Source organism: Gadus morhua, chromosome 14 (genome assembly GCF_902167405.1).
Source record: "Gadus morhua chromosome 14, gadMor3.0, whole genome shotgun sequence".
Classification (NCBI taxonomy): Eukaryota; Metazoa; Chordata; class Actinopteri; order Gadiformes; family Gadidae; genus Gadus; species Gadus morhua.
Window position 1 is genome coordinate 18,103,803 of NC_044061.1, and position 15,996 is coordinate 18,119,798.

The 15,996-nt window shown below is 43.3% G+C and overlaps 1 protein-coding gene across 2 annotated transcripts in view; it reads left to right on the top strand.

Moving 5' to 3' along the window:
- coro2ba (coronin, actin binding protein, 2Ba) overlaps positions 1-15,996 on the top strand; it is a 34,255-nt gene that overhangs the window by 6,963 nt on the left and 11,296 nt on the right. Inside the window, exons 1-2 of one of the 2 annotated variants that reach the window (XM_030376871.1) lie at positions 11,067-11,289; positions 13,069-13,269. In XM_030376871.1, coding sequence (XP_030232731.1) covers positions 13,069-13,269 — 201 coding nt within the window. In that variant the 5' untranslated portion in view covers positions 11,067-11,289. Of the gene's footprint in view, positions 1-11,066; positions 11,290-13,068; positions 13,270-15,996 lie in introns of those variants that run through there. The other variant, XM_030376870.1, reaches the window with a different exon arrangement.

A 15,996-nucleotide genomic window follows, 5' to 3' on the forward strand; every position in this document is an offset into this window, starting at 1 on the left:
CAAAATATTGCTTTAAGGTCATATTAGAACCACAAGTATTTCTGTTGGTGGCAGGTATTATTGTAACTTTTATACAACAAAGTTTGGTAGGATTTGGTTCAGGACTATGCTTAGATTACATTTTGGGTCATTTATTTTTGTGATTACATGGTCTTCTTCGTAAGGTTATTGTGGTAACAAACTGCACCAATGTACTAGCTGTATTATTGAATGATCTTGGAATAATGCTGAGTGAGTAAACATCCTGTTTACTCTGTATGTCCTGTTCTGCCCTTTTTGTCTGGGAAATGATACTATTTTAAAGCAAGAAATGTCAAATAGGACACTGTGGGAGATAACATAACACTGCCTCAACCAAATATTCTGTCTGTTCTTTCATGTTTTCCATGTTTATCTAAATCCATTTCTTAAACCCTCTGCCTCAAATCATATTTAAAATGTTTTTCTGTGGTCTATCCAATATTGGATAGGCTACTACTTATTTAGCAGTACTTATTCATGACTTCCGGCAGGGTCATGTGACCAAATGGCAGGACCAATAGGCGCTCATCATAAAGGCATAAGCCTCTTATAGGGATCATGCAGTGCAAGTGCTGCTGTAACGCTGTCCTGCCATCGTCAGCATTTCGACTGACGCGTCCCGCATAAAGCGATCAGATAAATCCATTAGGCCTGTACTGTGGTAGGTCAGCCTGCACTATAGTCTTACACAACCTGATACATATAGTCTTTCTAATGACTGAACTGATATCTAATAAAGCACAGTATAAGAACACAACAATTCTGATTAGACTGATCTGACCCTCTGAGCACTTTGAGTTCACAAAATATTTTAATCAAGTTGGATTTAAATAAAATATCCTGGAAGTCATAGTTGAATCTAAAAGTGCACTTTTTACTTCCATATAGTTCCATATATCAACATATACGTGACAAAATAATAATATGGCAAAACCAAGTGAAATGAGATGCATATAACTACTTCCTGACTCAGCTCTGCTGTTGTAACAGCAACCTGATCCACAGTGGACATGATGACTTGCAGTCCACTTGTTTGATTGCTTTATAGAAACCCAGGCAGGTTTGCTGGATGGTGTCGGTGTTCTTCAGAGGCCGGGGAGGGGAGGAGAACAGCCAGCTGAGGGGCAGCTGGCCTTCACATTCCAGCCCTCTGGTGCTTGGCCACGGGTGCCGAATTCAACTGAGACCAGAGATGTCTGGGGCGGCTTCTGGTGCCAGGCTCTTTGTTTGCAGGGTGATTCATGGGCAAGGGAGAGATATGGTTTCTTGGATGAAAAGGGGTAACGGTTGTAAAGTAGATGTAAAAGATGAGTTGCAGTTCGACTGAGACTGTTGGTGATATGGTGAGCAGATACCCGGTGGAACCCGGTTCAGTTCAGTTTTTTTTCCAAGTACAATAAAACAGCTGACAATGAAAGAAAGGAAATGCATTGACATTTGACAGTTTTTTTTAAAACCTTTAACCTATATCCTTTCAGAGGCATTTATTATGATTAAGTATCAGCAAGGCTGATAGGCAAAGGCTAAGCAGCAGGTGTGTTTCAAATACAGGTGTGTTGCGTTCTTACTGCAGCGTCTCAAGGATGCTTCAAGCGCCCTGCCCCACTCCCAGAGGGGATTATTATGGGGTGGAATCATGAGCCTGCAGAAACCATGGACTCACAGACTGCTACACTGACAGCAATCTCTGGCATGTCCTCATTGTTTGGCCTATCAGACAAGCTAAGAGTTAATGCTTAGAGAATACTGCACCAACCCTCTTGGGGATAGAAGATGCTGTTAACGCCTGAGCTTGCTTAATGGGTCTGCAAGAAAGAAGCCTGCAGGATTCCACACCGTCAGGGGAAAAGGGGCAGTTTGCCGTTGTGGTCTGTAGTGTTGGTTGTGGTTGTGGACCACGTCCAACGGGGGAAGGGTGGAGGAAAGACGGGGCTGCTGATGGTAGCAGGAATAAAAATCAGGTGACATAGGGGCTGCGTGTGAGGGGTATAATAAAAGGCAAATTAAAGCCAATACAGTACAACGTGTAAAGGTGTACATTAAACACACCATTTAAATGTATTCATGTTGCAATTTCTGTACAATTTCCAAGATCTCTGCTCTTTATTGTAGTTTTACCAATTGCATTGTTTACCAAAACTATGCAATACACCAAGTCTTCATCAACCTATCAGAATGAGGACATAGTAGTTTTGACAGGAGTGAACAGATATCCAACAGGGAGAAGTCGCTGCCGATAGAGAATCCATTAAAAAGTCGTGGCCAGGATTAAACCTTTTGCTCCATAGAGGATAGTTAAACGAGATCACAGCTTAATTGCTGGTATTGGAACTGGGACACAGGCATACTGTACCGTCAAAGTCAAGTTGAAGGACAAGCGAGAACAAATCAATGACCGGCAAAAAGGGCAATCGTTTTATAGCAAGCACAAGTTCCATAGCCCTAGCAGTATCGGCACATTGTTGTCTTCATTTAATACCTGGGTTCATAATTTGCAGTGTTGAATCAGTGTGAGTGAAATATGTTCATGAACACATGGATGAATAAAAGTGACAGTGCTACCATTCTAGCAATGTGTCTTTTTACCCCTGGGTGATAGTATCTGAGTGAGGGGGAACATTGAAATAGGACGCGTTTACAGCACGTTAACCTACAGCCATGTATACAGTGCAGATGCCTCTGAAACATGGTAAAACACTCTACCACTCTGCTTTTTCACTTTTTTGTGCCTGTGTGCTTTGTTTACGTGTGTGTGAGCCTGTGTGTCTCCAGATAATCCTTTTTAAAAAAAAAAGTGTGCAGTACAATATTCTGAGGCTGCGCAACTCAGAGGGAAAATAAGTCAGTCTGAGGGGTAGGACGGAAGGTTCCAGGGAGATTTAACAACCAGAGCAGATGATTCCTGGGGCTCTGGTCTTAACCACCACTCCATGTCTGGGAATGTGAATACATACTGAAGCTACCCTGGATGCCCTTCTCTCTTCCTCCATCTCCCTCGCACCTCCCTCTTTGTCTCTTCCTCTTATTTTAATACTTTTGCTCGAGGATGAAAAGGGATATTGAAGTCCAGAAAATATGTTTGTATGTGTGTGTAAGTTTATGTGCGTTTGCATGTGTTTGTTTGAGTTTTCATGGGTGTGTGAGTGTGTGTGAATGTGCATGTGTGTGCGTGTGTACACGTGTTTGTGTGTGTGTGATTGTGTGTATGTGTGTGTGTGTATGTGTGTGTGTGTCCGTGTGCATGTGTGTGAGTGTATGCTTGTGTGAGTTTGTGCGTGTGCATGTCTTTGTGTGTGTGTTTGTGTGTGTGCGTGTGCATGTCTGATTGTATATTTGTGTATGTGCGTTGGTGTGTCTGTGTGCGGGCCTGTGCGTGTGTGCAGGATAGAGAGGAAGAGAAAGTCAGGAACAGAGAAAGCGATAGAGTTCCCTTCCGCTAATGGTATCGTTAGAAGATAATGTGTGACACTGAACAGCGCCCTAAGATTGTAACACTGTGATGGAAGTTATAACAGCCAAACTATCTGCTTATCATGTTCTGTGGATTTGTCCCCTTCTAGTCTCATACCGTCACCACCAGCTGTTGTTAAGCTGTTCGCTTGAAGGTGCAGCTTGACTTTTCTACTTCTGTAGGCCTCAATGGAAAAACACCCTGGGGCTAGAACTACTGCTAGCTTGCAGTTGTGGGTGGAACCTGCCTACTACTGTAGGAAAACCCATTAAGAGTTCTTTGCAAGTGAGTTTGTTGAATAAACGGGAACATCTGGAGTTTGCCCACCGACACTTGATAGCGAGTTAAATTATGCTAGTAAACCATAAAACAATTTCCTTCTGATGGGTGTTAATATTACAACAAGCTCAGAAACACGTCTCAGGCCATGCATTCTTTATCATTTCTTCTTTCCATCCATCTATTCATTTTTAACCATCCATCCGTGTCCATCTATCCATCGTTTTTCAAAAATCTAGTTGACTAGTGGTTAGGGGGTCCTAGTGGGTCTAGTTGACTCTAGTGGTTAGGGGGTCCTAGTGGGTCTAGTTGACTAGTGGTTAGGGGGTCCTGGTGGGTCTAGTTGACTAGTGGTTAGGGGGTCCTGGTGGGTCTAGTTGACTAGTGGTTAGGGGGTCCTAGTGGGTCTAGTTGACTAGTGGTTAGGGGGTCCTGGTGGGTCTAGTTGACTAGTGGTTAGGGGGTCCTGGTGGGTCTAGTTGACTAGTGGTTAGGGGGTCCTAGTGGGTCTAGTTGACTAGTGGTTAGGGGGTCCTAGTGGGTCTAGTTGACTAGTGGTTAGGGGGTCCTGGTGGGTCTAGTTGACTAGTGGTTAGGGGGTCCTGGTGGGTCTAGTTGACTCTAGTGGTGAGGGGGTCCTGAAGGTTAGACAACACAGAAACAGAGGCCAACTCTCTCTTGGGGGGGTTAGTATACGTTCGCGGGCTGGTTGAGAGACTTCATCCATCCGCTCTTCAGCCATCCCTTTGTAACCGGAGGAACTTACATGTGCTTTAGTTGTGATGCCTTTGGTCCTGTCCGTCAACAATTAGGAACTATTGATCATTTGTAGACTGTGCTAATGTAGAGGCTCATGAGGCTGAGCTTCCTGTGTGACGGCTCTATCTTGGGCTCTGACTAACCATGTTAGGTTGCTTGATGGTTTCCTGTCGGCATCAACACTGCTCTGCTCTGCTCTCATCTGCAAGATAGATACTGTAGCTCCTGTGAGTCAGGAGTGCATGAGATAAGTTTCACCGACTACGTAATCAACCGACTGATTAAGCCTAGTTAAATAATACCGTTCATAATAAAGTGAGAACTAAAAAACCTAACGTTTCTTCATTATTTATGTATCACTCTTTTTTAATTTTGCCGGTGTTATAGATATAATATATTGTGGTCCTATGCAATCTAGGATTGGCTGTAATATCTATTATGTAGAATGAAGATTTCGATTCATGTGCCCAAACAGATAGTTTCAAACAAGGCTCAGCTATTATTTCTGGATTTGGCCTACCTTTATCTAGGTCTAATGTTGTGCAGAGAAAGGACAATCAGAGTGAGATATAGACCTGCAGATAGAGTGTGAGAGTGATTTTGCAGAGAGAACCTTCAGTATGTTGTTACTTGACAGACTAAAGCAGGAATGCCTTGCGTGCGTGTTTTTTTTTTTTGGGTCCAACTTCAAACCATTGCACCTCGTCCATTTTGGACCCACCAGAACCTTCACAACGTCACCCTCTTAAAGTAATGGCCTAAGTCATATTTTCAAGTTGTTCAGAAAACAGAAAAAACTGAACCATATATAGAGTATATGATATTTATGAATCATTTCAAACACAAAGGTTATGACAATAGATTACTATTGATATACAAATAATGATGTCAGTCAATTGTGTAACATAAGAGGATAAGATGACTTAGGCCAATTTATGAACATGCCTTTGTGATTTACTAAATTTTGAACCTGACTTGGGCCAAATTAATTCTGGAATAAGTGAGGCAAAACAGTGCATTTCTTTTTTTTCCCACTACTGTAACAGACCATGAGGAAGGGTAGGCCTATGTCACTTACCAGTATGGAACGAGTTCTGCATCATGGCAATAACTTCACTAGCTTGGTAGACTTTCTTTTTTTTGGAAGTGGCCGCCATCTTGAAACGCTCATAAAATTGCCTAAGTCACTCTTGTCTAGTGACTTAGGCAAAATAAATTGGCCTAATTCACACTCTTGACATAGGCCATTACACTAAACGGGTAGGATCACATGATCTGTTCAACTGAGGATGTTGGGGATTTTACCAGAGGTTGCTAGCATCACAAAGAGCTGATTTAGGCAAGAAAATCATTTTGGCAAAAAGGTGACTTAGGCCATTACTTTAAGATGGTGACGACAATATGGTATGTGGATATTTTATAGTAATTGGGATAATTTTGGTCAACCAATCCGAATGTACATTGTGTATACATAAAATAGCATCATCCAACCGGTCATGGGGAGTTTTAAATTTAGGTCTACCCTTCAGAGCACCAATGATGGTAGCCAGTTTCCAAGATACTCAAAAAAAACGAACATCCCCTGACGATGTCAATGACCCTACCTAAAAAATTATCCAAACATTTTGTCAGCAATTTCATCAAAGTCGTAAAAGTGTCTGTGGCCATATATTGGGGATGGATTGGTTCTATTTTTGATGATGTAAACGCTTCTCCGTCCGCCCGTGCCAATGTCTAAAGCCGAGTGGCATCCTCTTTAATCTCCCAAATTGAACCTCGGCCCAGTTCTCCTCTAGATGAAAGTGGTCATCAGTGAGGTTACTTTACACATTCCTTGCTCTTGGCCCCTAAATAATAAAAGTAGAATCACAATTAAATTTAATTATCTGACCTATTATAGCACACAGAGAGACAAATAGTGTAGGATAGCACAGTGAAATTATGGTATGTTATTATTACAGTTACAATTTTGATAAAATTCCAGGTCTGCCAAAATTAGGTTATTTTCTGAGGTTTTCTTGAGCTACACACCAAGATAGTACATAGTAGTAGTTTAAAAAATGCATTGTTATGCAGAACAGTGGCATCCCATGTCTTCTCGTGCTGATGACATATGTGTGGCAGTTCTTCTCTGGCATTAGCTATTAATAATAACACTAAATCCTAATTAGCCTGTGTGTTCCCACCCCTCTGTCCATGGGTCAACTGACAAAAGGAGGATGACCCTCGTCACATTTTGACGCCATCTGTCATGGTTAACACCGCCTGCTCGCCTCTTCTCTCCTTTGTCTCTGCCTGACATCTTTTGTTTGTGTCAGAGCTGGATGCTATTTTTTGCTATTAAATGTGTTAGCATTGAGCATTCATTTAATTTGTACAGTATTTTATATTATATTTTTCATTTATAATATAATGTAACTGGTTTCTTGTGGTTGGGTTTAATGAAATTCCATATATGTTTATTAACAACTACTTTATTGCATTACTAATTATAAGTTGATGTGCCCTAGACAGGTCTTATGTATTTATAGTATAGGACCCTTTGAACCTTTTTACTTTATTTAAATATTTAAGTATATGTGTATAATCTGTTAAAAACAGAATCACGTGTGTGTGTGTGCGTGTGTGGGGGGGTGTGGGTGTGGGCAGCAGGCAGGTGGTCTGACAGAAGGAGTGATCTTGCCTTGGTGTCTGGGCCACACTGCGTGAGATTAACCTCTCCTGCTGCTTCATTCTCTGTCTGACTACTCTCCGTCTGTCTACCTGCATATCTGTCTGTCTGTATGAAAGTCTGTATGTCTACCTGCATGTCTAAATTCATGTCTGTCTGTCCGCCTACCGGCATGTCTGTCTGTCTGACTGTCTACTCACATGTCTGTGTGTGTGTATGTATGTGCGTGCGTGCATGTCTGTGTCTGTGTGCGTGTGTATGACACATGTCTGTCTGTTTGTCTGTCTGTTGGTCCTTCCATCTGTCTTGATAGTCTTCTTACCTTTACATCTCTTTGTCTTGTTTTGTCTCTCTTTCTCCTCCTCGATCCCTGATATTCTCTTTCCTTCTGGTTTGTCTTCCCCTTCAGGCTGTCTCCCTCCTGGGAGAGACAGAAGGAAGAGGGGGGTGTTAAACCTTGCTCTATATCTCTATATTACTCCCTCGTTCTCCCCATCTCTGTTCTCATTTGTCCTGGTTGGGGTTCACTCTTATCTTGAAGCTTTTGTTCAGCCGCCTTTTTCCTTTCTTTGTCCGTCCTTTTTTTTCTCACTCAATTCAAATAACTATTAATCATACACAGCAATGGTTAAAATAATGCTAAGTCAGGAGTAGGAATTATTTTAAGATACATCGAAAGAACAAACATGGTCAATTATAAAAACATAAATATTATTCAATTCAAGTACTATTTTATAGCAATAATAAGCATAAAACACACCCAGCCCCCCCCACACACACACACACACACACACACACACAATCTTTATCTTCGTTTCCTTCGTATCATGTTATTCCATCCATTTTGTCCCTCTGTTGATTTTTATTTCACATTGTGCCCCCTCCCCCTTCCCCTCTGTGACGGTCCTTCTGCATTAACCAGGACCATGACCTGACACTCTGTGCTCCAACAAGCATGTGACAGCAACTCCACTGGGAATGGAGAACCCAATTCTGGACATATTATTAATTTAAACCCTTCCTCAGACTATGGGAAGTCAAAGTGTCTTTTGGGGTAGTGTGTGTGTGTGTGTGTGTGTGTGTGTGTGTGTGTGTGTGTGTGTGTGTGTGTGTGTGTGTGTGTGTGTGTGTGTGTGTGTGTGTGTGTGTGTGTGTGTGTGTGTATGTCTTCATCAAAACAACTTGTTTATTTCATTAGCATTGTTAAACATAATTATAATTATTTACTATTCAAGAGTCTACGTGTTAGACAGATAACAGTCCAGAAAGCCACATATCCTGTCGACAGATGAGGGGGTACATGGATCCGTGTAGACTAGCAAACCCCCCACTCTCCTGTATCTCACACATGCACGAAGAGAGCCAGTAGAGTGGAAGCTTTCATCACTCTGCCAGGAAAACGTACTCTGAGTACCATTACACTTTGTCATGGGGCACATTTTGTGTGGGTGTGTTTGTGTGTATTTTTCCCTAAGCGGCTTCTTGAGTACGCATCAGCTGCCATTATTGGTAGACAATATGCAGTTATTCCAACACACAAACACACACCCCCCCCCCCCCAAACACACACACACACACACACACACACACACACACACACACACACACACACACACACACACACACACACACACCTTATTATTATAATCAGTAATCAATAAAGTTGAAATAATGCACACTGGTCAGAAAGCCTTTGCCACCTTTTTTTGTCTGGACCTTCAGTTTTGTTGTGAACATAACAATGATTCTCAAGATTAAGCGGTAGTGGACTGTTTAAAGAAAATCAACTGCCAAAGAGTTGTGTCATGCTTTGAAAATCCAAAATATCTATCTGAAAAGCCTCTCCACAGAGGCTTTCATAATACAGAAATCCAGCCTTTTCATGCGGTCATAATGGTCCCGTCAGGCATTGCCATAGCCTAATCAATCACAGAGTATTCCGGAGATTGCTGCCAAGATGTGACACTTGAGAGCTATGAAAGTCACAGAGTCCACTTCACAGGCTGGCGAGGGGGGTGCACGCCAAGGCAGCCAGCAGAATCTCCCTCTCCCTCTCTCGCACTCTCTCTCTCGCAATTCCTCGCTGACAGAGGACGTGATGGACAAAATATATACATGACTGTACCCAATTAAGGCAAATGGAGAAAAGAGAGAGGGAACACAGGCAACATCGCCTTCAGCTGCCTGCCTCATCCTCATCCTCATCCAGAACAAGAGCTCCCCCAACCCCCTATGGCTCTCTACGGTTCTGTCCTCTGTACGGGGCTCTCCAAGGGCCCCCCACTTTCTTTGCTGGCAGAGGACAGCTGGGATGATGGCTGGGGAGGATGGTTGTTCCGTGGGTAGGGTTGGCTGGAACCAACTGAATGGGATTGTTGTGGATCTGAGTTCATCCGCTTCCGCTGCCACTGAGCCTTGTAGAGTGTGTGTGTGTGTGTGTGTGTGTGTGTGTGTGTGTGTGTGTGTGTGTGTGTGTGTGTGTGTGTGTGTGTGTGTGTGTGTGTGTGTGTGTGTGTGTGTGTGTGTGTGTGTGTGTGTGTGTTCGTGTTCGTGTGTGTGTGTGTGTGTGTGCGACTACACAGCTGCAATGAGGGTTGCAGGATTTTTGACATTGAACATGTCACAGCGAAATGAAATGTCAATGAGGCTTCCGGATGGCCCTCACAGAACGTGTCTGAGGGTGATCATACAATGCATAGTATTATATAGCAAATATATACTATTAACAATGACAACAATACCTCTGAGCCATATCTCCCTATCTCTCTCCGTCACTCTCTCTCTGTCCTATGTTTTCTTTACGAAGAGCGACAAATGTGCTTCTCTAAGATGGCAGGAAAAAGAAGAGGAGATGGATGAAGAGAGGGAGGGAGGGAGGGAGGACAGGGGAGGGCAGCAGCTGGCATTAACAGAACCTCTGCCTCAGGGTACGCCGTTATAAAGTCAATAAATACACCAACTCCCGCTCTCGTACGCTCTGCCCTGCAGAACGCTGCTGCATACAAACATAACCACCGACAGGCAGTACTGACGATAGCATGTCATTATGTTTGTCTCTCACCTTGGCCCTGGGGGGACGGACAGAGAGTGGTGCTGCAGGGTTAGTGGATGGAGAGAGAGAAGCTGCCTGCTGTGCCACTGGGGTTAGCCACTTCACTGGGGAGGGAGCAAGGCTTCCCCAGGCTGTAGGCTAGTTAACACGGACCATGGCTTGTGGAAGGAGAACTCTGAGTTGGAAGGAAGAGGAAGATGTGTAATAAATAAATTGTTTAGTGTTTATTGTTTCTCTATCTCTCTCCCTACCCCCTTTGTTCCGTGTATGTATGTATGTATGTATGTATGTATGTATGTATGTATGTATGTATGTATGTATGTATGTATGTATGTATGTATGTATGTATGTATGTATGTATGTATGTATGTATGTATGTATGTATGTATGTATGTATGTATGTATGTATGTATGTTTGTACTTGCGTGCGTGCGTGCATGTATGTCTGCATGTATGTATCTATCTATCTGTCTAGCTCTCTCGCGATCTGGGAGGGAAAACACAAGGCCATTTCGAGACGATACCAACCGAAATGCTCTTAACACCGTAACACATGAAACACGTTGATGTTGAGGCGCCACTAGAGATATAGAAAACGTATGGGAAGATTGTCGAAGGCAAACTTAGTTTAAACTAACTCACTCACACACTACCAGACAATTTGACAAACTAACTCAGTCACTCACTTCTCACTCTCTGGCTGATTGGTTCGTTGGTTGGGTAGCTAAGTAACAATTTACATTAAGGAAGAGAAAGGAAAGGGTGAGTGACAGAGGGAGCTAGGAAGGGAAGGGAGGGGTATCCTTCCAGTTATCGGTATCAGGGAGAGGACGGGGAGGAGTGAGGGGAGACAGAAGTGGGAGGGGACACAAAGAGAGGGAGGCATGCGAGAAAAAGAGGGAGCGAGAGAGAGGGAGAGAAAGAGAGGCAGGACGAGCCGAAAGTGTCAGTCTGGCTGGTTATGAACAAGGGAAGAGGAGAGGAGGGTTGATTGGTTGCAGTCTGAGAAAGCCTCAACAAGAGTGGCTATAAAGTCACTGTGCCCACGCCCAGAAGGTAAGAGGCAATTTTTAATGAGTTTAAGTTCCAGTGAGCATTATATTGTGTATTATTGCAAAACAGATGGCAGAAGATTATGTTTTTTAAAAATGTCTTTCACAGTTTATGAGGAAAACATGGATTTATAACACTAGTAGGAATCCTGATTGGAACAGCTAGTCTTGTGACCAGAGCCGATGGATACAAAAAAGCTTCCAGTCCGCGTTACTGATGTTTGTATTCCTCTGCGTCAGCATACACACATACAGCCACACACAGGCTGACACACACACACACACACACAAACACACACACACACACACAAATGCACAGAGAGGAACAAATGCACATGCATACACACACATGAACAAATACGCGCACATGCATAGACACACACACACGCATGTGCATACACACAAACACACACACGCACACACATATTCTCTCATTCACACACACCAACACACACTCACACGCCCCCACACAGTCACACATATGCACACACATATCCTATCGGTGCCCTACTCCAGTGACCAATGAATGAGCATCCTTGTGAGGGCCTGCTCCGAGCCAGTAACGCGTCTCTCAGCCTCTCTCTGTGTGGAGCTCCGGCCCTCAGGCCCAGACCCTCTGCTGCTCTACTGTCCTCTTCTGTTCTTCCTCTAACAAGCTTCCTTTATGCCGTGATGTGATTCACAACAATCTCTCTGGGATGGTCTCAGAGGGGGGACTGGCTGACTGAATGTTTGGGGGGGGGGGGCGGGGGCGGGGGGGGTGGGGTGGGGGGGATATAAAATGTTGACCAATCATAGAAGCTTGTTGCATTGAAAGTTGTTCGCTTTCGCCACCTTTTTTTTATCCGGAACCTTGTTGTTGAGGGGACTTAAACAACATTAGAAGGAGAATGTTCTGTTTACGTGCATACTTCAGTGCCCAGCAGCACGGGCCCCCAGAACAATGCTGCATAGATGTCTGAGGGGCTGGTGTCACCCGGCCGCACCACCAGAGATCTGAGAACGGCCTTGGCTTCCTGTCTAAGCACTGATACAGAGTCAGAGGAGTGTCTGGCAGGGATCTTGCCGCAGTCTCCGCAAAACAACAAAAACACCACTGTTTAGCACTAGCTCCTTACATGACACAGTAGTCCACCACCACCATCTGCTCCGTCTAATAAACCAGGAATTGGATCAACACATTCTTTCAATGGACTGAGAAAATGAAGCTGCGTTACGACAGGGTTTTCCCTCTCCGCTCCAACAAGGAACACAGGCAACATTTGAAGTTCCTCTCGTTCCTGAGGGATTAGGCTAGTTGTACGAGTCAAAGTGTCTTTTAACTCTTGATAAAGTCTCCAGTCGAGGACACATTTATTTCCTGCTGCCCAGTTGGCAAGGCCAAGCCTGTGATGATCACACTTGCGAAACCGACAATCAACAGATATTTGGTAAAAGGGTTTCATGTATTGGCTTAACTTTCAACCCAGCCAATACATTTAACATTCTACAATGGATTATTTGAGATTATTTTAAACATAAATTGGAAAGTTTCTTTGTGAAAGTGCTCTATGCAATATTGAATATAAATGAAAAATACTTTTTAACATTCATGAAAACGTTTTGTTACGTCGAATAACAGAGACCATAGTCTAAGCTTACTCTATTTAATCAACACAATACACCACTGCACGCAACAGTGCAAGACATTCGTTGTTTCTTCTGTAATTCTTGAGAATGTATTATTAACTATGTATTAGCATTGGTACAACTTTTAACATCCTCTGATATGTTACTCCCTCAGATGTCATGGCGCCCGACCTACCGAAGCTCCAAGTTTCGAAACGTCTACGGCAAGGTGGCCAACCGGGAACACTGCTTTGATGGTATCCCCATCACCAAGAACGTCCACGACAACCACTTCTGCGCCGTCAACTCCAAGTTCCTGGCCATCGTGACCGAGAGCTCCGGAGGTGGTTCCTTCATCGTTGTGCCCGTATCCCAGGTAACTTGTGTTGACTCCAAACACATCCACAAAATCCTATGGGTTTGCTGAAGCAGCAAAGGGCCTGTGAGGAGAACTTTACTGGCTCATGATCCCGATGTGAAGTTTAAGAAAATGTCCTTTAAATGTTAAGGACAGTACAGAAGGTAATACAATAGCACTTTACTAGAAGTACATAATTCTTTAATCTATAGATTATGAGCTCTAACAATGCTTCTTGCCCCAAATGCGGACTGTGTAAAACCAGCAAATTCATATATTTTGACACATGCTTTTAGAGCATAAATGAACCCAGTTTCTTTGAAGATAGTATGTCATCGAGCATGAGCATCCTAAGGAGCAACGTCGTATATTAAATGCCCCTCACACCATGGTATACTATAATGGTATAAGGAGGGTTAAGCCTCTCGGGCGCAGCCAATACCGTTAACTGCTCCCCCGAAGGAGCTCCTCACAATGGCGTTCACCGGTCGGCGGCGACATGCAAAAACAATAAGATACTATACAGCTGCGGCAATTTATTTGAGGGGGGGCTGAACGTTTGCATTCCAAACCCCTGTAGGGGGGTCTGGGGGCATCCTCCCCCACAAGATTTTTTTGTGATTTTCACAAACAAACAAAGCATTCTGGTGCATTCTGACAAAATAGTAAAGGCAAAAAAATAACATTTACTTACAAAGACGAATGGGGCCAGGGAAATAAGTTTTAAGTTAATTTTTTCCCCCTTTTAGAAATCAGCAACATTAAGAGTGCCGATACATCAACAATAACTTTGAATTACACACAAGGTAACATTCTCTCTCTCTCTCTCTCTCTGTGTGAGTGAGAGAGAGAGATAGAGAAGTGTGTTACAGCCAAGTAACTGTGTAATTGTGTTGGTAAATGTCAATCATAAATATATCTACCGTCTGCATTAGTATGCATTTAGACAAATACAATGAAATATGAATTCCACAAAATTCATGTAAATGTACAAACTTTTGTGTGTGGTTGTTGAAGACACACTTAAGGCATGATACCAACATTGGTTTGCAGAGGACTACATACAGTACAATATGCACACTGAAGGCCTGATGCCACCATAGGTTTGCAGAGGACTATATACAGTGTGTACACTGAATAGGTTTGCAAAGGACTACAATATGAACACTGAAGGCCTGAAGCAACCATAGGTTTGCAGAGAACTATATACAGTATGTACACTGAATAGGTTTACAGTGGACTATACACAATATGCAGACTGAAGGCCTGATGCCACCATGTTTGCAGAGAACTATATACAGTATGTACTGAATAGTTTTGCAGAGGACTATATACAATATGCACAATGAAGGACTGGTCCCACCATAGGTTTGCAGAGAACTATATACAGTACACTTGAAAGGGTTGGGGGGAGGTTGTGAGGGTCTGCAACCAGTGTCCATCTCAAGGGAAATACATATAGGCTAGTGGAATAAATAGAAGTTGCTTACCTCTAGCATGGCTAGCTTCACACAGTTGTTCATATGCACTCTTGCTCGCTTGTGTTTTTTTTATCCGTTCTGACAGATGTTTCAGGTCTGTCAACCCTGTCTGTGTCCATGAACTATCACACGCACTTGTTTTAAAAAGTATACAAGGAAAGCAAAAAATTGCATTGGCATACCCACAGCTAGTTAGCCAAGCCTGAACCATACTCTGGAAAAACTTCTCTTGTAGGCTCTATCCTTTTCTCTTGCTTGCTGGGTTATGTTCACTTCTGGCTTTTCTGCTCCGAGTTCTTTTACTTGCAATTTTGCTGCAAATGTTCTTCTTTCGAAGGGATTCATAAGCAAAGACTTAACTGAATTTGGGGCTAGCTGAACTCACGGGGAAACAGCGGTAGCAGTACTCAAAGTCGCCATCTTGGTCGCGCAGTGGACGGTGCACTGCGCTTGGGGCTATGTCTTGAGCGCCCCAAAGCCATACAATTCGACGACGCTGATTGGCGAAATTATGTACGGGGTACCATTGGCTAATAATTCAGGGATGTAGGGCTGAGCGAACTGCGCCCCACGGAAGACATCTACTTCACCAAAATGAACGTTGAACATGTAAGTGAAGTAAGATTTAATTATGGGGGATTCTAAAGATATTCTAAAGTAAATGCATTATTCGAATGCAATTAAAATAGATTAATGCTCAAATGAGAGGGCGCCCCAGCGCCCTCTATAGGCCAGCAGCCACTACCTGTTTTATCTACATCACAATATCTTTTCAGCATGGTGATGAAATAGCATATCTTATTATGTTCAAGTTCATAGAAGACGTACTAATAAGGTTAACACGCTTTTGGGTTCGCTCGCACTTTAAAGGCAGACTCTGCCAGGGTGTGTTGTCGGACCCCAGGCATGGGGCCTCTTGCTAGCACAATGCAATCCAGTCCCCAGAGGAGCACACTTCCAAACATCACAAGACACAGATACAATAACATTGCTACAACTAGGGGAGCTGTGTGTGTGTGTGTGTGTGTGTGTGTGTGTGTGTGTGTGTGTGTGTGTGTGTGTGTGTGTGTGTGCGTGTGTGTGTGTGTGTGTGTGTGTGTGTGTGTGTGTGTGTGTGTGTGTGTGTGTGTGTGTGTGTGTGTGTGTGTGTTAGTCTTATCCTGTGTGTTGGCATAGTAGTATGTTTGTTGCCTATGCCAAGTCTGTAGCAAAGCCTCGTTACAACATGTAGTTCAATCCCTTTTTCATGTTAATAAATTCTTTG